Genomic DNA, 18,644 nt, shown 5'->3' with positions numbered 1-18,644 from the left:
TCTGCATCTCTTTTATTTCTGCTACTCTGTTCTGTACATAGACCAACTTACTCTTATTATTTCTTAACCACTGGAGAACTGCTTCATTATCACTCCAGATCACGGTTTTCTCAATAGTGAGATGATCAAGTACTTTGTTGAGATAGACAGCTAATTTTGTACCTACATAGAATGCTGTCAGTTCCAATTGTGGTACTGTTCTGACCTTCAAGGGTGCTACCCTGGCCTTTGAAGTAATTAGTGTACTTCCTTCAGCATTACTCATGTAAGCTACAGCGCCATAACCTCTGGTTGACGCATCACAGAACACATGTAATGTGCACTTGTTTCCCTCTTGACCTATTTGTCTGGGAAATTTAATTTGATGAAGTTGTTTAAACTCCTTGGATATTTCATCCCATGCTTGACTCATTTCTAGAGGCAAGTTCTCATCCCATCCAATTTTGAGCTTCCATGCATCTTGCATAAGTATTTTACCCTTTATGGTAATTGGTGAGACGAGTCCTAGAGGATCAAAACATTGTGATACCTCTGACAGTAAACTACGTTTAGTGAGTGTACTGCATGATTTATTGTTTATCCTTTTGAGACTCAAAGTATCTTCCTGTGTGTTCCAATTAAGTCCCAGCATATTGTTGCAATCAGGAATTTCAGCTTCAGGGAAATCTTCTTTGATAAGTTCCCTTAATTGCTTTGAATTTGTATTCCACATCCTTAGAGGCATATTTGCTTCTTTCATCTCCTTGTTAGCTTCTCTGTATAAGGATTTCAAATCCTCCTCTTTATTCACAGTACCTTGAAGATTGTCCACATAGAAACTTTTCTTTAAGATTTCTTTGAAGGGACTTTCAGATTTCTTCAAATGTGTATTTAGAGTAGCTTCTAGTAAGAATGGAGAGGATGTTGCACCAAACAATACTGATTTGAAACGATAAGTTTTCACAGGACTTTGAGTATCATGTGGATTTTCAGGCCACAAGAATCGAGTATAATCTCTATCTATTTCTTGTAGTCCTACTCTTAAGAAAGCCTTGGAAATATCAGCAGTATAGGCATATGGGTTTGTGCGAAATTTCATAAGCACGTCTCCAAGCTTCTCAGTTAGTGAGGGTCCGGTCATCAGACAATCATTAAGACTTGCTACATCTTTATTTGCACGTGCGCTGCAATTGTATACAACACGTAGTGGAGTGGTTTCAGAATCTTTTCTGACTCCATGGTGCGGGAGATAATGAGCTTCTGTCTTCAACTTGTCTTCGACTATTTCCTCAATGAATTTATTGTCCAACTGTTCTTGTATGATATTATCATAAACAGTCAGTAGCTCTGGATTCTTCCTGAGCTCATGTATTTGTGCTTTCATTTGTCCGAAAGCCATGCGATAATTGCTAGGCAGATGTGGTGGATTTAATTTCCATGGTAACCTAACCCAATACTGTCCATCTTCATATTTGACAGTGTCCAAATATTGGTTATAAGTCTGAGACTCTTGTGGGCTTGGTTTATTTACATCAATACCTATCGCATCTAAATCCCACAACTTATCAACTGGTTCATTCATTTCTTCCAGTAATGATAATTTTTGCTGTGGTACATGATCAGCGGTTATTCTCGTAACTAGTACATTTTTCACTGAATCAATATCAGCTTCTTTCCCACTTTGAGAGGGAATGGGACCACATATCATGTGGCCTCCTGCTGTTTTCAGCAAGTGAACATCATGTTTACTTACTATATTTTGCATAAAACAGTGATAATAATCACTTCCAATGATTAAATCAATTGGACTAATTGTGTCCGTCTGTATGTCAGGACAGGCTAACTTGACCTTAGCTGCTTTCAGTGCTGCAACTGTTTCTTTTAATCCCTGGATCTGCACAGACTTAGGCAAATCATCTACTACCACAGCTTCTACTGTCTTTTTCCTGTTTCCTAGACCAATAGTGATTCTGGCTAGGTCATATGTCTGTTTACCAGAATTGTGGAAAAAAACAGCTATATCTAACTGTATTTTGGCATAGGGTTGTTTATTCAGTTTCTGTAACACTGTTCTTCTTATGAAGGACCTTTGTGAGCCTTGATCAAATAATGTTAGCACATTGGTTTTGTGTAATTTATTAGATAACTCAACTCGAGCTATCGGGAGAGCAGTTGCTTTAAACTTATCTCTCACATTTAATGCTGTTGCTTGTTGACTTCCTGATTCTGTGGAAGTCTTCTGCTGTTCAGCAAAAGTATTTGGGCATAATGCTGTATGATGCATACCCTTGCATTTAAAACACTTCTTCAGTGAGCATTTTCCTCCCTTGTGTTCACCTAAACACTTGATGCACCTTTTCAGCTGATGAACACGTTGTTTACGTGCCTCCATTGATGTGTATTGACTACAATACTGTGCCCAATGTGTTCCATCACAAAGCACACATTTTGGAGAACGTTTATGTGTGACAGTTTGTTTACTGTCTGTTGTATTCACAGCTTGATAAATGCCTATACGGGATTTCCCATTCTGTGGTTTAGTGGGAGTAGGTATACTCTTTTTATACTGAGTTGAAGGTTTGTTATCCACGGGATTTGTGGATTTTTCATCTTGTCTCGTTGCTTGCATGCATGAAACTATTGTTTGTAAACCATTGCTAATTTCTTCACAAGTGAAATAGCGTTTATTGAACATATTTAATCGTTCAATAGTTTGTGGTGACAACTTATCTTGTACAATACCACTGATAAACCAATCACATTGCCTTAGGTCATATTTAGCACCTAGAGATCTGAGACTATTGTCTAATGTGATTCTAAATGCCTGTAAGTCTGAAAAACAATGTTTGGGTGGCTTCAAGCTTGATATTAAGACTGCATGTCTAACTCTGGCCTTGTCAGCATCAAAGTAATTGTCTGCTAAGACACGTAAGGATATTTGATAATTGCCTTTAACCACCGGAAATGACTATTTCAGTTCATAGGCTTCTCCCTTCACAAGACATTTAAGATAATTAAACTTAGCAATCTCATCTATGTCAGTTCGTGAATTTACTATGGATTGAAAACCACTAATGAATTCTTCATAATTATGACCTTGGAAAATAGGTAATGACAAGGTAGGTAAGCTTGGTAATGGGACACTTGTTGTTGTTACAGGTGTAACAGGTGTTTGACCACTAGTTACAGTAGGTCTCTGTGACAGTTTTGTGGCAGATAGCCTGTACTCCTGTCCACCTTAATTGTTGATTACTAAAAGTATCCAAAACATTTTTAATTTCATCCTCAGATGGATCTGATTCAAGAAATTCCTTTTCATAATCTGTATAGTCTGAATTAATTATTTTCAGACGTTGTGTAAGTAATTCAAATTTGACCTCAAGATCATCAAAATCTATGTTTGTATCTTGAGTTAATCCTATACAGACTGAAATTAGATTTTCTAATTGTGTAATCTTAGTCTGTAAAGACTGAAACTGAGTTTTCAAACAAGCCATTTTAATGGTACATTGAAAATTTTAGTACCACACTTAGAGTGTTTAAAAAACACTGTACTGCTATAAACAGCTGAGTTTTTGTTATGCTTAAGTCAGCAATAATCGAGTCAGACACTACTGACCTACTAAGCTTAACCTCAGGGTCAATGACCATGAAGGGTACACAGTACATGTGGCTGGTGTTTCTGGCTTGAGTTTGCTGTGTCAGCCTGACCACGAAGATTAATCGTAAATAACGTTATACACTTCATTCACTGTACACTATAAATGTCATTGTATAACTGCAAATCACATGTGAATATTACTTACAGATATATAAATGTCACTGTTAATATGTATTTGAAAGCTTACACTTTATATATATAAGTTCCTTTAATATAACAGGTATATCTATAAGAAACAAACTTTAACACAATCTTGTCTCTTAATTTCTGTCTATAAACATTATAAACACTATGTGTATATACACTCGGACAAACTGAACATCAGTTGGGTTGTTGTCGTCTTAGTCAGTGCTTCTTCGAGCTTGGAGCAGTGGATGCCGGGTGCCATCCCCCGTTTTCTTGTTGGGTGAGACACTCAGCTCCCGTTTTCTTTGGGTGAATGCTGGATGAGCGCCCGTTTTCTTTTGGCTGCCCATTCTCTGTGATTGAGTCTGGAGGGACTCATATATACTGATTTATATTGTAAAACACTAGTTTAACAGCTTTTTTTGAAAGACCTTGGCTCATAGGTTATTTGTACACTGTAGTACAACGTATTTGGACCACAGTGTGGCCTTTATCCGGTTCGAGCACGACCAAAATGTTGAGAAATTGGATTACCAGTTAAGCTTAATTTTAAATTTAAATATAGGGAACACTTAGCTGATAAAAGACAGCAAATCGTCTACACAGCCGCCCCTGCAGACGAGGTCTTGAATTGTTGTCATGATCATCTCTCAACGGGCTGTAATGAGTTATAATTTGTAAGATTATAAATTACCCCTAGGGGGTGTTATGTCAGCATATTTCATTCACTGATGGCTGACAAACTTACTTGTGTGGACTCAAAAGTCCGCACCTAACTGCCGACTATAGGTTGATTACAAACTCCTTGCGACTCAAGAACTGCGCAGTCCCCCGTACTACAAGAAATTCGTAACCTACCTTGCTCTTGTAGCGTGAGCTATGGTGTTCCTCACACCTTCGACAGATATCGGTGACTTGATAGAAGCTGAAGTGTCCTTGGATGTCCACGTCTTCCATAGTCTAGGAATACGCACACTGGTACACCGTTCCACAAGATTTGTCTTTATTGTTCACAATCTTATCACTAAAGAAGCTGATCACACTTCTCTTAAGTGTTTATTGTTTTATGAGACACTTTGTTCACACTAATGCACAGATCGTTCTTTGTTGGTTATCCTGGCATCAGTGTCACTCTCAGTAGAGTCAAAAGTAATCTGAAGACGCCACAACGCCCCACTCCATCACTGCCCCCAGCACAAAGAAAAAGCTGACCTAGTACTTTTACTTCCTTGTCACTTCCTCGATGAAGCAAAGCAGAATGTTTGATTCTTGCTGTCTTAAGCATAGACAACAATATACACTATATTTACCATGGTAATAAAGTGGGAGCAGGATTTTCCTAAATTGTCCTGCTAAGGTAAGAGATGTACTGTCTCTTATTAAAATACACTCTGCAACACTGGACTGCAAGGAGCGGCGGTCGCTTGACCACAGGTCGTATACTGGTACTGCATCTGGGATCAATTACTCGCTGTAGCAGTAAACAAGATATTTGCCCCTTCTGAGAGGGCTGGGCCCCTCAGGGCTGAAAGGGGCTGAAGGGGCTGAAGGGGGCTGATACCCCCTCCTGGAGAAAACTTCTCCACACACAGAATAACACTATATTGACTCACAGAGTAACACGGTATTGACTCACAGAGTAACACTATATTGACTCACAGAGCAACACAGTATTGACTAACAGAGTAACACTATGTTGACTCACAGAGTAACACTATATTAACTCACAGAGTAACACTATATTGACTCACAGAGTAACACGGTATTGACTTACAAAGTAACACTATATTGACTCACAGAATAACACTACATTGACTCACAGAGTAACGCTATATTGACTCACAGAGTAACACGGTTTTGACTCACAAAGTCACACGGCACTGACTCACAGAGTAACACTATATTAACTCACAGAGTAACACTATATTGACTCACAGAATAACACTATACTGACTCAGAGAGTAACACAGTACTGACTCACAGAGTAACACTATATTAACTCACAGAGTAACACGGTACTGACTCACAGAGCAACACTATATTGACTCACAGAATAACACAGTACTGATTCACAGAGTAACACTATATTAACTCACAGAGTAACACGGTACTGACTCACAGAGCAACACTATATTGACTCACAGAGTAACACGGTACTGACTCACAGAGCAACACTATATTGACTCACAGAGTAACACAGTACTGACTCACAGAGTAACACTATATTAACTCACAGAGTAACACGGTACTGACTCACAGAGCAACACTATATTGACTCACAGAGTAACACGGTACTGACTCACAGAGCAACACTATACTGACTCACAGAGTAACACAGTACTGACTCACAGAGTAACACTATATTAACTCACAGAGTAACACGGTACTGACTCACAGAGTAACACTATATTGACTCAAAGAGTAACACTGAGGTGTGTTAGGAAGATGTGTTGCTTCCTTAACCTTAGGAGTGTTCTTCAACCTGCCCCTCCCATGACACATGTAATTAATCAGCTCTCAAATTCCTCCTAACTCACTCTCTCTCTCTCTCTCTCTCTCTCTCTCTCTCTCTCTCTCTCTCTCTCTCTCTCTCTCTCTGTCTCTCTCTCTCTCTCTTTCTCTATCTATCTATCTATTAATCTATCTATCTATTAATCTATCTATCTATTAATCTATCTATCTATTAATCTATCTATCTATCTATCTTTCTATTTATCTATTTCTAATCATGCTGATGAAGAGATTTTGCTCTGAGGAGCTGTAGTAACGCTTCCTTGAATTGGATCAAACCTTATTTTTACACGCCCGTCCCCAGGCACTGCACAACACTTACGGTTTTAACGTTCCCCCGTCAATATGTAACACCTGTTAATCTCCTCCTTGACAGTGGAAGTCTCGCATCAGCGTGATGGTGAACGAGCAGGACTCCCTGGGCTGGTCACCCCTCCACCACGCCTCCAGAACTGGCCAGGTCAGCTCCCTCACCTCCCTCCTCCGTCTTGGAGCCTCCGTCAAGACCAAGGACATGAGAAGTGAGAGTCCTCTACATTTCGCTGCCAAGTACGTTGTTTCTGCCACGGTCTGATCTCCGGTTTGTGAGTCCTTCGTTTACTAAGTTTCCCTTCGTTCATTTCTGCACGCTCAAAAATCTTAAGAAATTTTAAATTTCTTTATTTCCGTTAAGGATAGTTTAGGTTAGGTTAGGTTAGGTTAAGTTAAGTTAAGTTAAGTTAAGTTAAGTTAAGTTAAGTTAAGTTAAGTTAAGTTAGGTTAGGTTAGGTTAGGTTGGATAAGGTTAGGTTAGGTTAGGTTAGGTTAGGTTAGGTTAGTTAGGTTAGGTTAGGTTAGGTTAGGTTAGGTTAGGTTAGGTTAGGTTAACTTAGGTTAGGTTAGGTTAGGTTAGGTTAGGTTAAGTTAAGTTAAGTTAAGTTAAGTTAAGTTAAGTTAAGTTTGGTTAGGTTAGGTTACGTTAGGTTGGATAAGGTTAGGTTAGGTTAGGTTAGGTTAGGTTAGGTTAGGTTAGTTAGGTTACATTAGGTTAAGTTAGGTTAGGTTAGGTTAAGTTAAGTTAAGTTAAGTTAAGTTAAGTTAGGTTAGGTTATGTTAGGTTGGATAAGGTTAGGTTAGGTTAGGTTAGTTAGGTTAGGTTAGGTTGCATAAGGTTAGGTTAGGTTAGGTTAGTTAGGTTATGTTAGTTAGGTTAGGTTGGGTAAGGTTAGGTTAGGTTATTTTAGGTTAGGTTGGATAAGGTTAGGTTAGGTTAACTTAGGTTAGGTTAGATTAGGTTAGGCTAGGTTAGCTTACCTTGGCTTAGCTTAGCTTAGCTTAGCTTAGCTTAGCTTAGCTTGGCTTAGCTTAGGTTAGTTAAGGTTAGGTTAGCTTAGCTTAGGTTAGGTTAGGTTAGGTTAGGTTAGGTTAGTTTACGTTAGGATAAGTTGGGTAAGGTTAGGTTAGGTTAGGTTAGGTTAGGTTAGGTTAGGTTAGGTTAGGTTAGGATGGGTAAGGTTAGGTTAGGTTAGATTAGGCTAGGTTAGTTTAGGTTAGGTTAGGTTAGGTTGGGTAAGGTTAGGTTAGGTTAGGTTAGGTTAGGTTACGTTACGTTACGTTAGGATAAGTTGGGTAAGGTTAGGTTAGGTTAGGTTAGGTTAGGTTAGGTTAGGTTAGGTTAGGTTAGGTTAGGATGGGTAAGGTTAGGTTAGGTTAGGTTAGGTTAGGTTAGGTTAGGTTAGGTTAGGTTAGGTTAGGTTGGGTAAGGTTAGGTTAGGTTAGGTTAGGTTAGGTTAGGTTAGGTTACGTTACGTTACGTTAGGATAAGTTGGGTAAGGTTAGGTTAGGATAGGTTAGGTTAGGATGGGTAAGGTTAGGTTAGGTTAGGTTAGGTTAGGTTAGGTTTGGTTGGGTAAGGTTAGGTTAGGTTAGGTTAGGTTAGGTTAGGTTAGGTTAGGTTAGGTTAGGTTAGGTTAGCTTAGGTTAGGTTAGATTAGGTTAGGCTAGGTTAGCTCATCATCATCATAGGACTCACAGGTAAGGACCCACGAGGGGCGAGGGGCGAGGGGCGAGGGGCGAGGGGCAAGTGGGGACAGTGCGAAGAATAGACGGTGAGAGGAATGTCTTGAGTCGAAGAGAGAAGAGTCAGGACTAGATCCAACAGCTAAGCCTTGGAAGCAGAGGGAAACAGCAACACAAAAAACAGGAGAACACTCAGTCGTCCGGCTGGCAAGCTATCTGCATCTTGCATTCTTGATGTTGATTGGAGGCTGGCAGAAGCTGGAGGCGTGGTCAAGGGAGGCTAGCTTCTTGATTGGTCAGGTGTCGTTAAAGTGTGAGTCAGGAGTTACATCATTTCTTCAGTGTTGGAGGCATTCCTTATGTTGTGCAGTTGTTGGGAGGAAACGATGAGTAGTCTTGTAATCTTGGGTCGAAATGCTGGGTCGGATTGTAACTGGTCAAAGGTCATCTTGAGTGCTGTGAAGGAACAATGGGTTCCTTTACGATTTGTAAACTTGACTGTTCTGTCGTGTAATTTCTCGTACAAAGTGTCGACATTCATGGTGGGTTCTTGGTCAGGAGTCGAATAAAAAGTTAAATCTTTCCAGTGCAGGTATTGATCTCGGTGTTGGTCTTCTGTATTAATACGTCGAGTGATGACTGGTGAGGTTTTTGTTGGTGGTTGCAGCATTGAAGGTTCATTCAATGTTGGTGTCTCCGCTACAGAGTGTATAGAAGACTGTGGTGGAATCGTGGCTTCTGATTGGTCCATTTGAGTAGTGGTGAGTAGAAGCGAAGGAATGATATTTGTGCCGCCACGACGAGCCAATCGACGAATAGGAGGCGTGGTGCTGTCTTGGATGTTATCAGGTGAATGTTGATTGGAGGATTCAAAAGAGGATGCGTCGTCGTTGTCAATTATTAATTCCTTCAAGTCATCTGGCGCTTCAAAACTGACGATCTTTGGGATTATTTTCAAAAAGCTAGATACAGCGATTGATAAACAAGGGTGGAGGTCGACCGTTCGTCATTGTAGGAGCTGCCAGCAGTCACCGGCTCTTCAACACGCAAGTTATACTTTTGTATCAATCAAATCACATATTACTCGGGTAGATAATTTCCAGTAGATCCTTCATGTGTTAGCTCAAATCACCGACCAGTATGGTTTAAATAAGTGACCCACTGATCAGATCAGATCGACTGGTCCGAACCCTTGACTGGTCCGAACCCTGGACTGGTTTCAAACGGTTTCGTTGGACAATAAAGCAGACTGTAAACGGATGGGGTTGTAGGCGCCCTTATAAACACAAACATTAAATATATATCAGGAACGTGCACGGTAAGCTGTCCAATATACAAAAACAGTTAGAAACAGAAATACAAATAGCTAGAGCTTCATTTAAGGAGGTTATTAATAGAATATTCAAGAGGTTGTTAGTAGAATTGCAGTAAATCAACCATTCAAATCACTATGAAGCTGTGTGCAGTCTGTGGTCAGTCAAACAAATGGGTTTCCACATGCATAAATTGTCATTTTTGTGGAAATTGGTGTCACGCCCCTTGTGCAGATATCCAAGAACTAGCTACAAGCAGTATTAAAACAGGGAAGTGTTTTTGGGTATGCCCAAATGAGATAAATCTGTGTACTAAAATCACAAGGGTATTAAAAGAGGACAACATCAAAGCTGCTTTCATAGAAAACCTGGAAGCTTTCTACAACAGATGGGAACATAAAAAGTCTGGGCTGAATGGTACTGCCCTTGATACTGGCCATGTAGTCAGAAACTGTAAGGCTGGAGATGATGTCCTGGTAGTCAGTAAATGTGGGGCTGATAGTGCTATCCTGGGAGACAGTAATGGTGAAGCTGGAGGTGCTGTCCTGGGAGACAGTAATGGTGAAGCTGGAGGTGCTGTCCTGGGAGACAGTAATGGTGAAGCTGGAGGTGCTGTCCTGGGAGACAGTAATGGTGAAGCTGGACATTTTGTCCAGGTAGTCGGGAATTATACGCAGGAAGGAATACATATAAATGACATCATAGGGGACAGGAGCCATAGTAGGGAAACAAGTGTAGTCAAAGACAAGATAAAACCAATATTACAAACTAGAAATACCGCAGGAAATAGCAAACAAGAGGACTCCACTAGCAATAGTGAGGATATATTACCAAAAACAACTGGTGGGAGCTCCATTGTTGGAGCTAGGGAGGATAGAAGTAAGACAGGGAAACATGCACCAACAGGGAATACAGTCACAGAAACCCAAGGCAAACGGAAACCAAGCCTGTGCACATACTATGCACTCGGTATCTACTGGCATGGGAAATCTGGAAAAACAGATGGGACGTGCAACTATGACCACCCTAGAAAATGCCATGCCCATATGACAACAGGAAAATGCAAACTCCCTTCCTGTAAGCTTTTTCACCCTGAATTGTGTACCTCTTCAGTACAGGAAAGACTGTGCTATAACTTAAATTGCCAGGCATACCATCTAAAGGGGACAAAAAGATACAAAACATCCAGCCCATGGGAAAACCTGGGTAGCCACAGCCACTCAAGAGGGAGAGGTTTTTTAGTGCCAGGAAGGAAAAAAAACTGGCAGGAAATGGCAGAAATCGTACACCAAATCCAGTCATTCCTGGAGTGGAACCACAGTCGATGGCCTCCACTCCAAACCAACAGATACAGATACTAATGCCGGAAAAAAATCCCCCCCCAGTACCAACAATACCACCAGTCCGATAACATTCTTTGCAAATATACAGGGTCTAAAGCCAGCAACAAACAACAAAATACCTTTCATCCGTGGACTGCTTGCAGAGGCAAAGGCAATGTTCGCGGCTTTCACTGAGACCCACATAAAGGATCACTTGGACAACGAAATATGGATCCCAGGTTACAACCTATACAGATGTGACAGAGTGAACAGGCAAAAGGGGGGGCTTGGCCTGTACATTGCAGAGTCACTTGTTTGCACAGAACTGCTAAATGCCTCAAATGATGTAGTGGAAGTTTTAGCAGTAAAGGTCGAGAACCAAAACCTAGTCATTGTGGTAGTCTACAAGCCTCCGGATGCAACATCCCAGCAATTCCAGGAACAGCTGTTAAAAATTGACCAATGTCTGGAAAATCTTCCAGCTCCTGCACCCAACATCTTGCTCCTGGGGGATTTCAACTTAAGGCACCTAAAATGGAGGAATATAGCAAATAATATTGTTGCAGTAATAACACCAGGAGGCAGCTCTGATGAAAACTCACACTCACGCGAGCTTTTAAATCTCTGCACAAAATACAATTTAAACCAGCAAATAATAGAGCCTACTAGACTGGAGAATACACTAGACCTCATCTTCACTAACAATGATGATCTGATAAGAAATGTCACCATATCAAAAACAATATACTCAGATCACAACATAATTGAGGTTCAGACATGTATTCACGGAGCCCCAGACCGACAAAATGAGAATAGTCACGAGGGAGCATTCACCAAATTCAACTTCAATAACAAAAACATAAAGTGGGACCAAGTAAACCAAGTCCTAACCGATATAAGCTGGGAAGATATACTAAGCAACACAGACCCCAACTTATGCCTAGAACAGATTAACTCGGTGGCACTCGATGTATGCACAAGGCTTATTCCTCTAAGAAAAAGGAGGAGTAGATGTAAAATAGAAAGAGACAGGCGCTCCCTTTACAGGAGACGGAAAAGAATAACAGAGAGGCTAAAAGAGGTCAATATATCTGAAATGCGTAGGAAGACACTGGTCAGAGAAATAGCAAGCATCGAACTTAAGCTAAAAGAATCCTTTAGGAATCAGGAATCGCGGGAAGAACTAAAAGCCATAAATGAAATCGAAAGAAACCCAAAGTATTTCTTCTCCTATGCCAAGTCAAAATCGAGAACAATGTCCAGTATTGGGCCCCTACTTAAACAAGATGGGTCCTACACAGATGACAGCAAGGAAATGAGTGAGCTACTCAAGTCCCAATATGACTCAGTTTTTAGCAAGCCGCTAACCAGACTGAGAGTCGAAGATCAAAATGAATTTTTTATGAGAGAGCCACAAAATTTGATTAACACAAGCCTATCCGATGTTATCCTGACGCCAAATGACTTCGAACAGGCGATAAATGACATGCCCATGCACTCTGCCCCAGGGCCAGACTCATGGAACTCTGTGTTCATCAAGAACTGCAAGAAGCCCCTATCACGAGCCTTTTCCATCCTATGGAGAGGGAGCATGGACACGGGGGTCGTCCCACAGTTACTAAAAACAACAGACATAGCCCCACTCCACAAAGGGGGCAGTAAAGCAACAGCAAAGAACTACAGACCAATAGCACTAACATCCCATATCATAAAAATCTTTGAAAGGGTCCTAAGAAGCAAGATCACCACCCATCTAGAAACCCATCAGTTACACAACCCAGGGCAACATGGGTTTAGAACAGGTCGCTCCTGTCTGTCTCAACTATTGGATCACTACGACAAGGTCCTAAATGCACTAGAAGACAAAAAGAATGCAGATGTAATATATACAGACTTTGCAAAAGCCTTCGACAAGTGTGACCATGGCGTAATAGCGCACAAAATGCGTGCTAAAGGAATAACAGGAAAAGTCGGTCGATGGATCTATAATTTCCTCACTAACAGAACACAGAGAGTAGTCGTCAACAGAGTAAAGTCCGAGGCAGCTACGGTGAAAAGCTCTGTTCCACAAGGCACAGTACTCGCTCCCATCTTGTTCCTCATCCTCATATCCGACATAGACAAGGATGTCAGCCACAGCACTGTGTCTTCCTTTGCAGATGACACCCGAATCTGCATGACAGTGTCTTCCATTGCAGACACTGCAAAGCTCCAGGCGGACATCAACCAAATCTTTCAGTGGGCTGCAGAAAACAATATGAAGTTCAACGATGAGAAATTTCAATTACTCAGATATGGTAAACATGAGGAAATTAAATCTTCATCAGAGTACAAAACAAATTCTGGCCACAAAATAGAGCGAAACACCAACGTCAAAGACCTGGGAGTGATCATGTTGGAGGATCTCACCTTCAAGGACCATAACATTGTATCAATCGCATCTGCTAGAAAAATGACAGGATGGATAATGAGAACCTTCAAAACTAGGGAGGCCAAGCCCATGATGACACTCTTCAGGTCACTTGTTCTATCTAGGCTGGAATATTGCTGCACACTAACAGCACCTTTCAAGGCAGGTGAAATTGCCGACCTAGAAAATGTACAGAGAACTTTCACGGCGCGCATAACGGAGATAAAACACCTCAATTACTGGGAGCGCTTGAGGTTCCTAAACCTGTATTCCCTGGAACGCAGGAGGGAGAGATACATGATTATATACACCTGGAAAATCCTAGAGGGACTAGTACCGAACTTGCACATGAAAATCACTCACTACGAAAGCAAAAGACTTGGCAGACGATGCACCATCCCCCCAATGAAAAGCAGGGGTGTCACTAGCACGTTAAGAGACCATACAATAAGTGTCAGGGGCCCGAGACTGTTCAACTGCCTCCCAGCACACATAAGGGGGATTACCAACAGACCCCTGGCAGTCTTCAAGCTGGCACTGGACAAGCACCTAAAGTCAGTTCCTGATCAGCCGGGCTGTGGCTCGTACGTTGGTTTGCGTGCAGCCAGCAGCAACAGCCTGGTTGATCAGGCTCTGATCCACCAGGAGGCCTGGTCACAGACCGGGCCGCGGGGGCGTTGACCCCCGGAACTCTCTCCAGGTAAACTCCAGATGGTGGACTTGCAGGGAAGTTAAATGATGGCATGTTGTTGAGTGCAAGAAGTTCATTGATAGTCGTGTTGAAAGAGCCAGGTTTTGCAGCATTTTGCATGTGGGCAAACATCATGCAGTAATAGAATTTGGTAGAGATATCATCAGGTGGAGGTTGAGTAGTGAGAGGTGGTGGAGACGACTGTTGAGTGGCTTGTAGAATCTTGGATGTTGTAGATTGAATCTTGGCAATTTTCAGCGTATGTAGGAGAGGTTCCAGATGACTTCTTTGTTTCTTCCTTCAGTTTCTTAGAGAGGATATCCTTACGCACTGGACATTTGGCTGCAAGAGTATGGTGATCACTCTTACAGTTGACGCAAGTGGGAGCAGCAGTGGAAGTGCATGAACGAAAATCGTGTCCTGCAGACCCACAGGTAGAACATATCTTCTTATTCTTCACGTGGCAGTCGGCAGTAGAGTGACTGTACGAGTAACATGTCCAGCAAGGTGTTATGTACGTGAAGCGTTCAGGTTCAATCTGTCGAGGGTTGATGTAGTAGTAAGAGATGGCCAGGCCATCATACAGTGCTCTGGTCGCCATGGTAACGTCCAGGAATGTGACCTTGAGCATTGAGGAAGCGTTGGGGATCTTCACAACAGAGTCAATCTTGGCCCAGGTGTTGAGGTCTTCAAGTGATGTCGTAATTTCCTGGATGGACATGTTCGTGATCAGCCTGTCAAGACGTTTCATGAACACTGAACGTTTTGCAAGCATGTATGGTGACGTGGAGATGGTAAAGCCGCGGTCTTCTAAGGTCTTCATGGCAGTAGGTGTAAGCACTTTGTCAGCTTCAGCATCATCGAGAAAAGTGACGATGAAAGCTCCTTTCAGTGACGTGATCTTGGAGAACTTTGCGTGAAGACAAGTGTTGAGAGAAGCTGCAAGCTCAAGCTTCGTGGCGTCATCGACGACAGCAGACTTGGGCTTAATTCTCACACGATGAGACATCGTGGAGATGGTAGAGGTTCCCCTCCCCAACGGGGATAGTAGGGATACTGTGCAAGTAAGGAGAGCTGCTATGACCTGCCTGGGTCAGCTTAGCTTAGCTTGGCTTAGCTTAGGTTAGTTAAGGTTAGGTTAGGTTAGTTTAGGTTAGGTTAGAACAGGTTTAGTTAGGTTAGGTTAGGTTAGTTTAGGTTAGGTTAGCTTATGGTAGGTTAGTTTAGGTTAGGTTAGAACAGGTTTAGTTAGGTTAGGTTAGGTTAGGTTAGGTTAGTTTAGGTTAGGTTAGAACAGGTTTAGTTAGGTTTACCTGTATAACGAATGTTGACATATAATTACTTGACAGTAACGTAAAATAACCTAACTTAGACTTGACTACGCAGGATGCCTTGCAAAATCTCAACACATGTTATCTTGTTATATTAAGACCAATATCAACATGTAGTATACTATAATGTTTGATGGTGAAGGTCACTGATGGTGATATTTGATGCTTGTGCTGATGGTGACCGGGTTATTACGTGTAATAGTGATGAAACGTGTAATAGGGATGAATCACGACATCGTAATAACACGATTGCAAACAAACCACGGTACGGGTGAGGCTTGAACTCGCGGCAGGTGAGGCTTCAACTCGCGGCAGGTGAGGCTTCAACTCGCGGCAGGTGAGACTTCAACTCGCGGCAGGTGAGACTTGAACTCGCGGCAGGTGAGTCCTAAAACTCCAGCTGGGACAGTGGCTTATGCGCTGGACTGGAGTTTTACAACTCACTTGCCGCGAGTTCCAGCCCTACCTGTAGTGTGGATTGATGGTGATAGGTTGGGAGAGTGGTTAAGGTAGTTGTGGTGATGGCAGTAGTGGTAGTGGTTGTGGTGATGACAATAGTGGTAGTGGTTGTGGTGATGACAGTAGTGGTAGTGGTTATGGTGATGACAGTAGTGGTAGAGGTTGTGGTGATGACAGTAGTGGTAGTGGTTGTGGTGATGACAGTAGTGGTAGTGGTTGTGGTGATGACAGTAGTGGTAGTGGTTATGGTGATGACAGTAGTGGTAGTGGTTATGGTGATGACAGTAGTGGTAGTGGTTGTGGTGATGACAGTAGTGGTAGTGGTTGTGGTGATGACAGTAGTGGTAGAGGTTGTGGTGATGACAGTAGTGGTAGTGGTTGTGGTGATGACAGTAGTGGTAGTGGTTGTGGTGATGACAGTAGTGGTTGTGATGAAAATAGTGGTAGTGGTTGTGGTGATGATGACTCAAGTAGTTGCTGCTGGTGGTTGTATCTTCATGGTAGTAGTGAAGCTGTTGATGATGATGGTTAATGATGGTACTAGAGTGATGGTTAATGATGGTACTGGAGAGATGGTTAATGATGGTACTGGAGTGATGGTTAATGACAGTACTGGAGTGATGGTTAATGATGGTACTGGAGAGATGGTTAATGATGGTGCTGGAGTGATGGTTAATGATTGTACTGGAGTGATGGCTAATGATGGTTCTGGAGTGATGGTTAATGACAGTACTGGAGTGATGGTTAATGATTGTACTAGAGTGATGGTTAATCATGGTACTGGAGTGATGGTTAATGATGGTACTGGACTGATGGTTAATGATTGTAATGGAGTGATGGTTAATGATGCTACTGAAGTGATGGTTAATAATGGTACTGGAGTGATGGCGGTGATGGTTAGTGGAACTACCGGTGTAGTGGGGGTTCGTAGGAGATATGACGATTGGAGTTAAACACACTTGTTGGATGGTAACACTTATATTAGCAGAGTATGAAGGGGGAGAGCCCAAACTGCTGTGTCTTGCCTGGCGTAGACCTATGCTGGAACTGAGAAGGATCCCAGGCGCGAAGGGCTCACAACAGAGTAACGTGACATCACACATGCTAGTCACTGAGCCTACTGACCAGGGAGCCTAAATATGTACATGGATGATACGATCCACAATATACTACACAAGTATAAATATAAGGGGATTCAGTAGTTATACTGACAACTCGGTCATGTTACGTATGTCGTCTCGACATACAATACTACGCTATAGGCTGAACAGACAGGTGGGTCTGGTCTGATTCTATACAATAGCAAGGACATATGTAACTTAGAACTAATGGATGGTATCATAATGGATGTTAACGTAATGAGTTTTAACGTAATGCATTACGAATTATAAGAACAAATCATGGTATAATAAAGGATGGAATTGATCGATCAATCTGTATTCACGCACTCTACAGATTCTGAGGAAGAAAAAATATATATTTACAAAGGTGAAAGTAAATTAACAGCAAAGGCAGATCTGGCGCGCACAGATCAGTACTGCTAATCTCAGAATTCGGAGGGAACGTGAAAACAAACAAAAAAAATTCTGAAAAACTGATCAACTAATAACAAAACATACAGCTGACAACTTCATTCATCTTGAACATCTAATTATACAGACTATGAACATTTAAACCCAACTTGCGAGGGTAAGATTTACATATGCAGAATGGTTATCGTCTTTGGGAGGATCGAATTCCTTTGCAATGCCTTGACTGAGGGAGATCTGAACAAGTATCTACAAAAGATACTTGTGGGTTTCTCATTACTTGTCGAGTATGCAAAAAATAACGACATTAGAGTTGATTATCTGGCTGAGTATTTGAGGTAGAGGGTACAGAGTCAGGAGGATTGTCAGCAACTGACACATTAGTCTGGCTAGAAATATCATCCTCGACATCGCATACTAATTTCATATGATCCAAATGCGATTCTTTATACTGACCAGTACTAATTTCTCTAACCTTATACTTACTGCCATTGATATGTTCAACTACTCGATAAGGGCCAACAAACTTTTGGTCGAGCTTAGGCATTGTGGATGTTTTGTTGAAATTAGTCAGCATTACTCTCGAACCCACTTTAACTTTTGTCGGCTTAGCACGGCTATTAGTTACTCTAGTAAATTCTGCTGTTGATTTATGAAGTGTCTCACAGATTCTTCTAAAAACACTTTGCTACGAGTTGCTATGAAATCATCAGGGTTACAATTGGGTTTTGGAGTGGAATATAACAACTCATAAGGTAAACGCTTGTCTACACCATACAATGCATAATGTGGAGTGTCACCTATGGAAGCATTGTAAGCAGAATTTATGGCACATTGAACAACTGGTATAACTTCATCCCAAGTTTCACTATTGGGGTTGATAGTGGCTCTCAAGACATCAAGTACTTTCTTATCTGTACTTTCTGCCAAACCATTACTCGCAGGATGATGGGGAACAATGGTTGACTTAGAGATTTTGTACAAGGTACACAAACTTTCAAGAATCTCATTACAGAATTCACCTTCATTATCTGTTACTAAGGACTTAGGGGTGGTATGCCTGCAGATAATGTGTTCTTTAAACGCTTTAGCTACTGTCTCGGCAGTCTTATCTGCAATAGGAACTAACTCACAATATCTGGTGAAATGGTCTACCATAACAGATGTTTGTTGCCTTGGAGAAAACATTTAAAATTGGTTAACAAATCAAGTGCAACTCTTTCCCACGGTTCACTAGAAGTTGGATACACACGGATTGGGTTAGGACCATTGACATTTCCTTTATGCTGCATACAGACACTACATTTAGCGTCA

At 41.6% G+C, this 18,644-nt stretch overlaps 1 protein-coding gene across 1 annotated transcript in view; it reads left to right on the top strand.

Annotated features, from left to right (window-relative positions):
* The window catches only part of TrpA1 (Transient receptor potential cation channel A1), a 249,076-nt gene that overhangs the window by 166,486 nt on the left and 63,946 nt on the right, over window positions 1–18,644 (top strand). The window contains 2 exon segments of the mRNA XM_070087089.1: window positions 6,654–6,826; window positions 16,346–16,674. Of these exon segments, the coding sequence (XP_069943190.1) occupies window positions 6,654–6,826; window positions 16,346–16,674 (502 nt within the window).

This window comes from Cherax quadricarinatus, chromosome 20 (assembly GCF_038502225.1).
Source record: "Cherax quadricarinatus isolate ZL_2023a chromosome 20, ASM3850222v1, whole genome shotgun sequence".
Taxonomy (NCBI): Eukaryota; Metazoa; Arthropoda; class Malacostraca; order Decapoda; family Parastacidae; genus Cherax; species Cherax quadricarinatus.
This window is presented reverse-complemented; position numbering and strand designations above follow the sequence as displayed.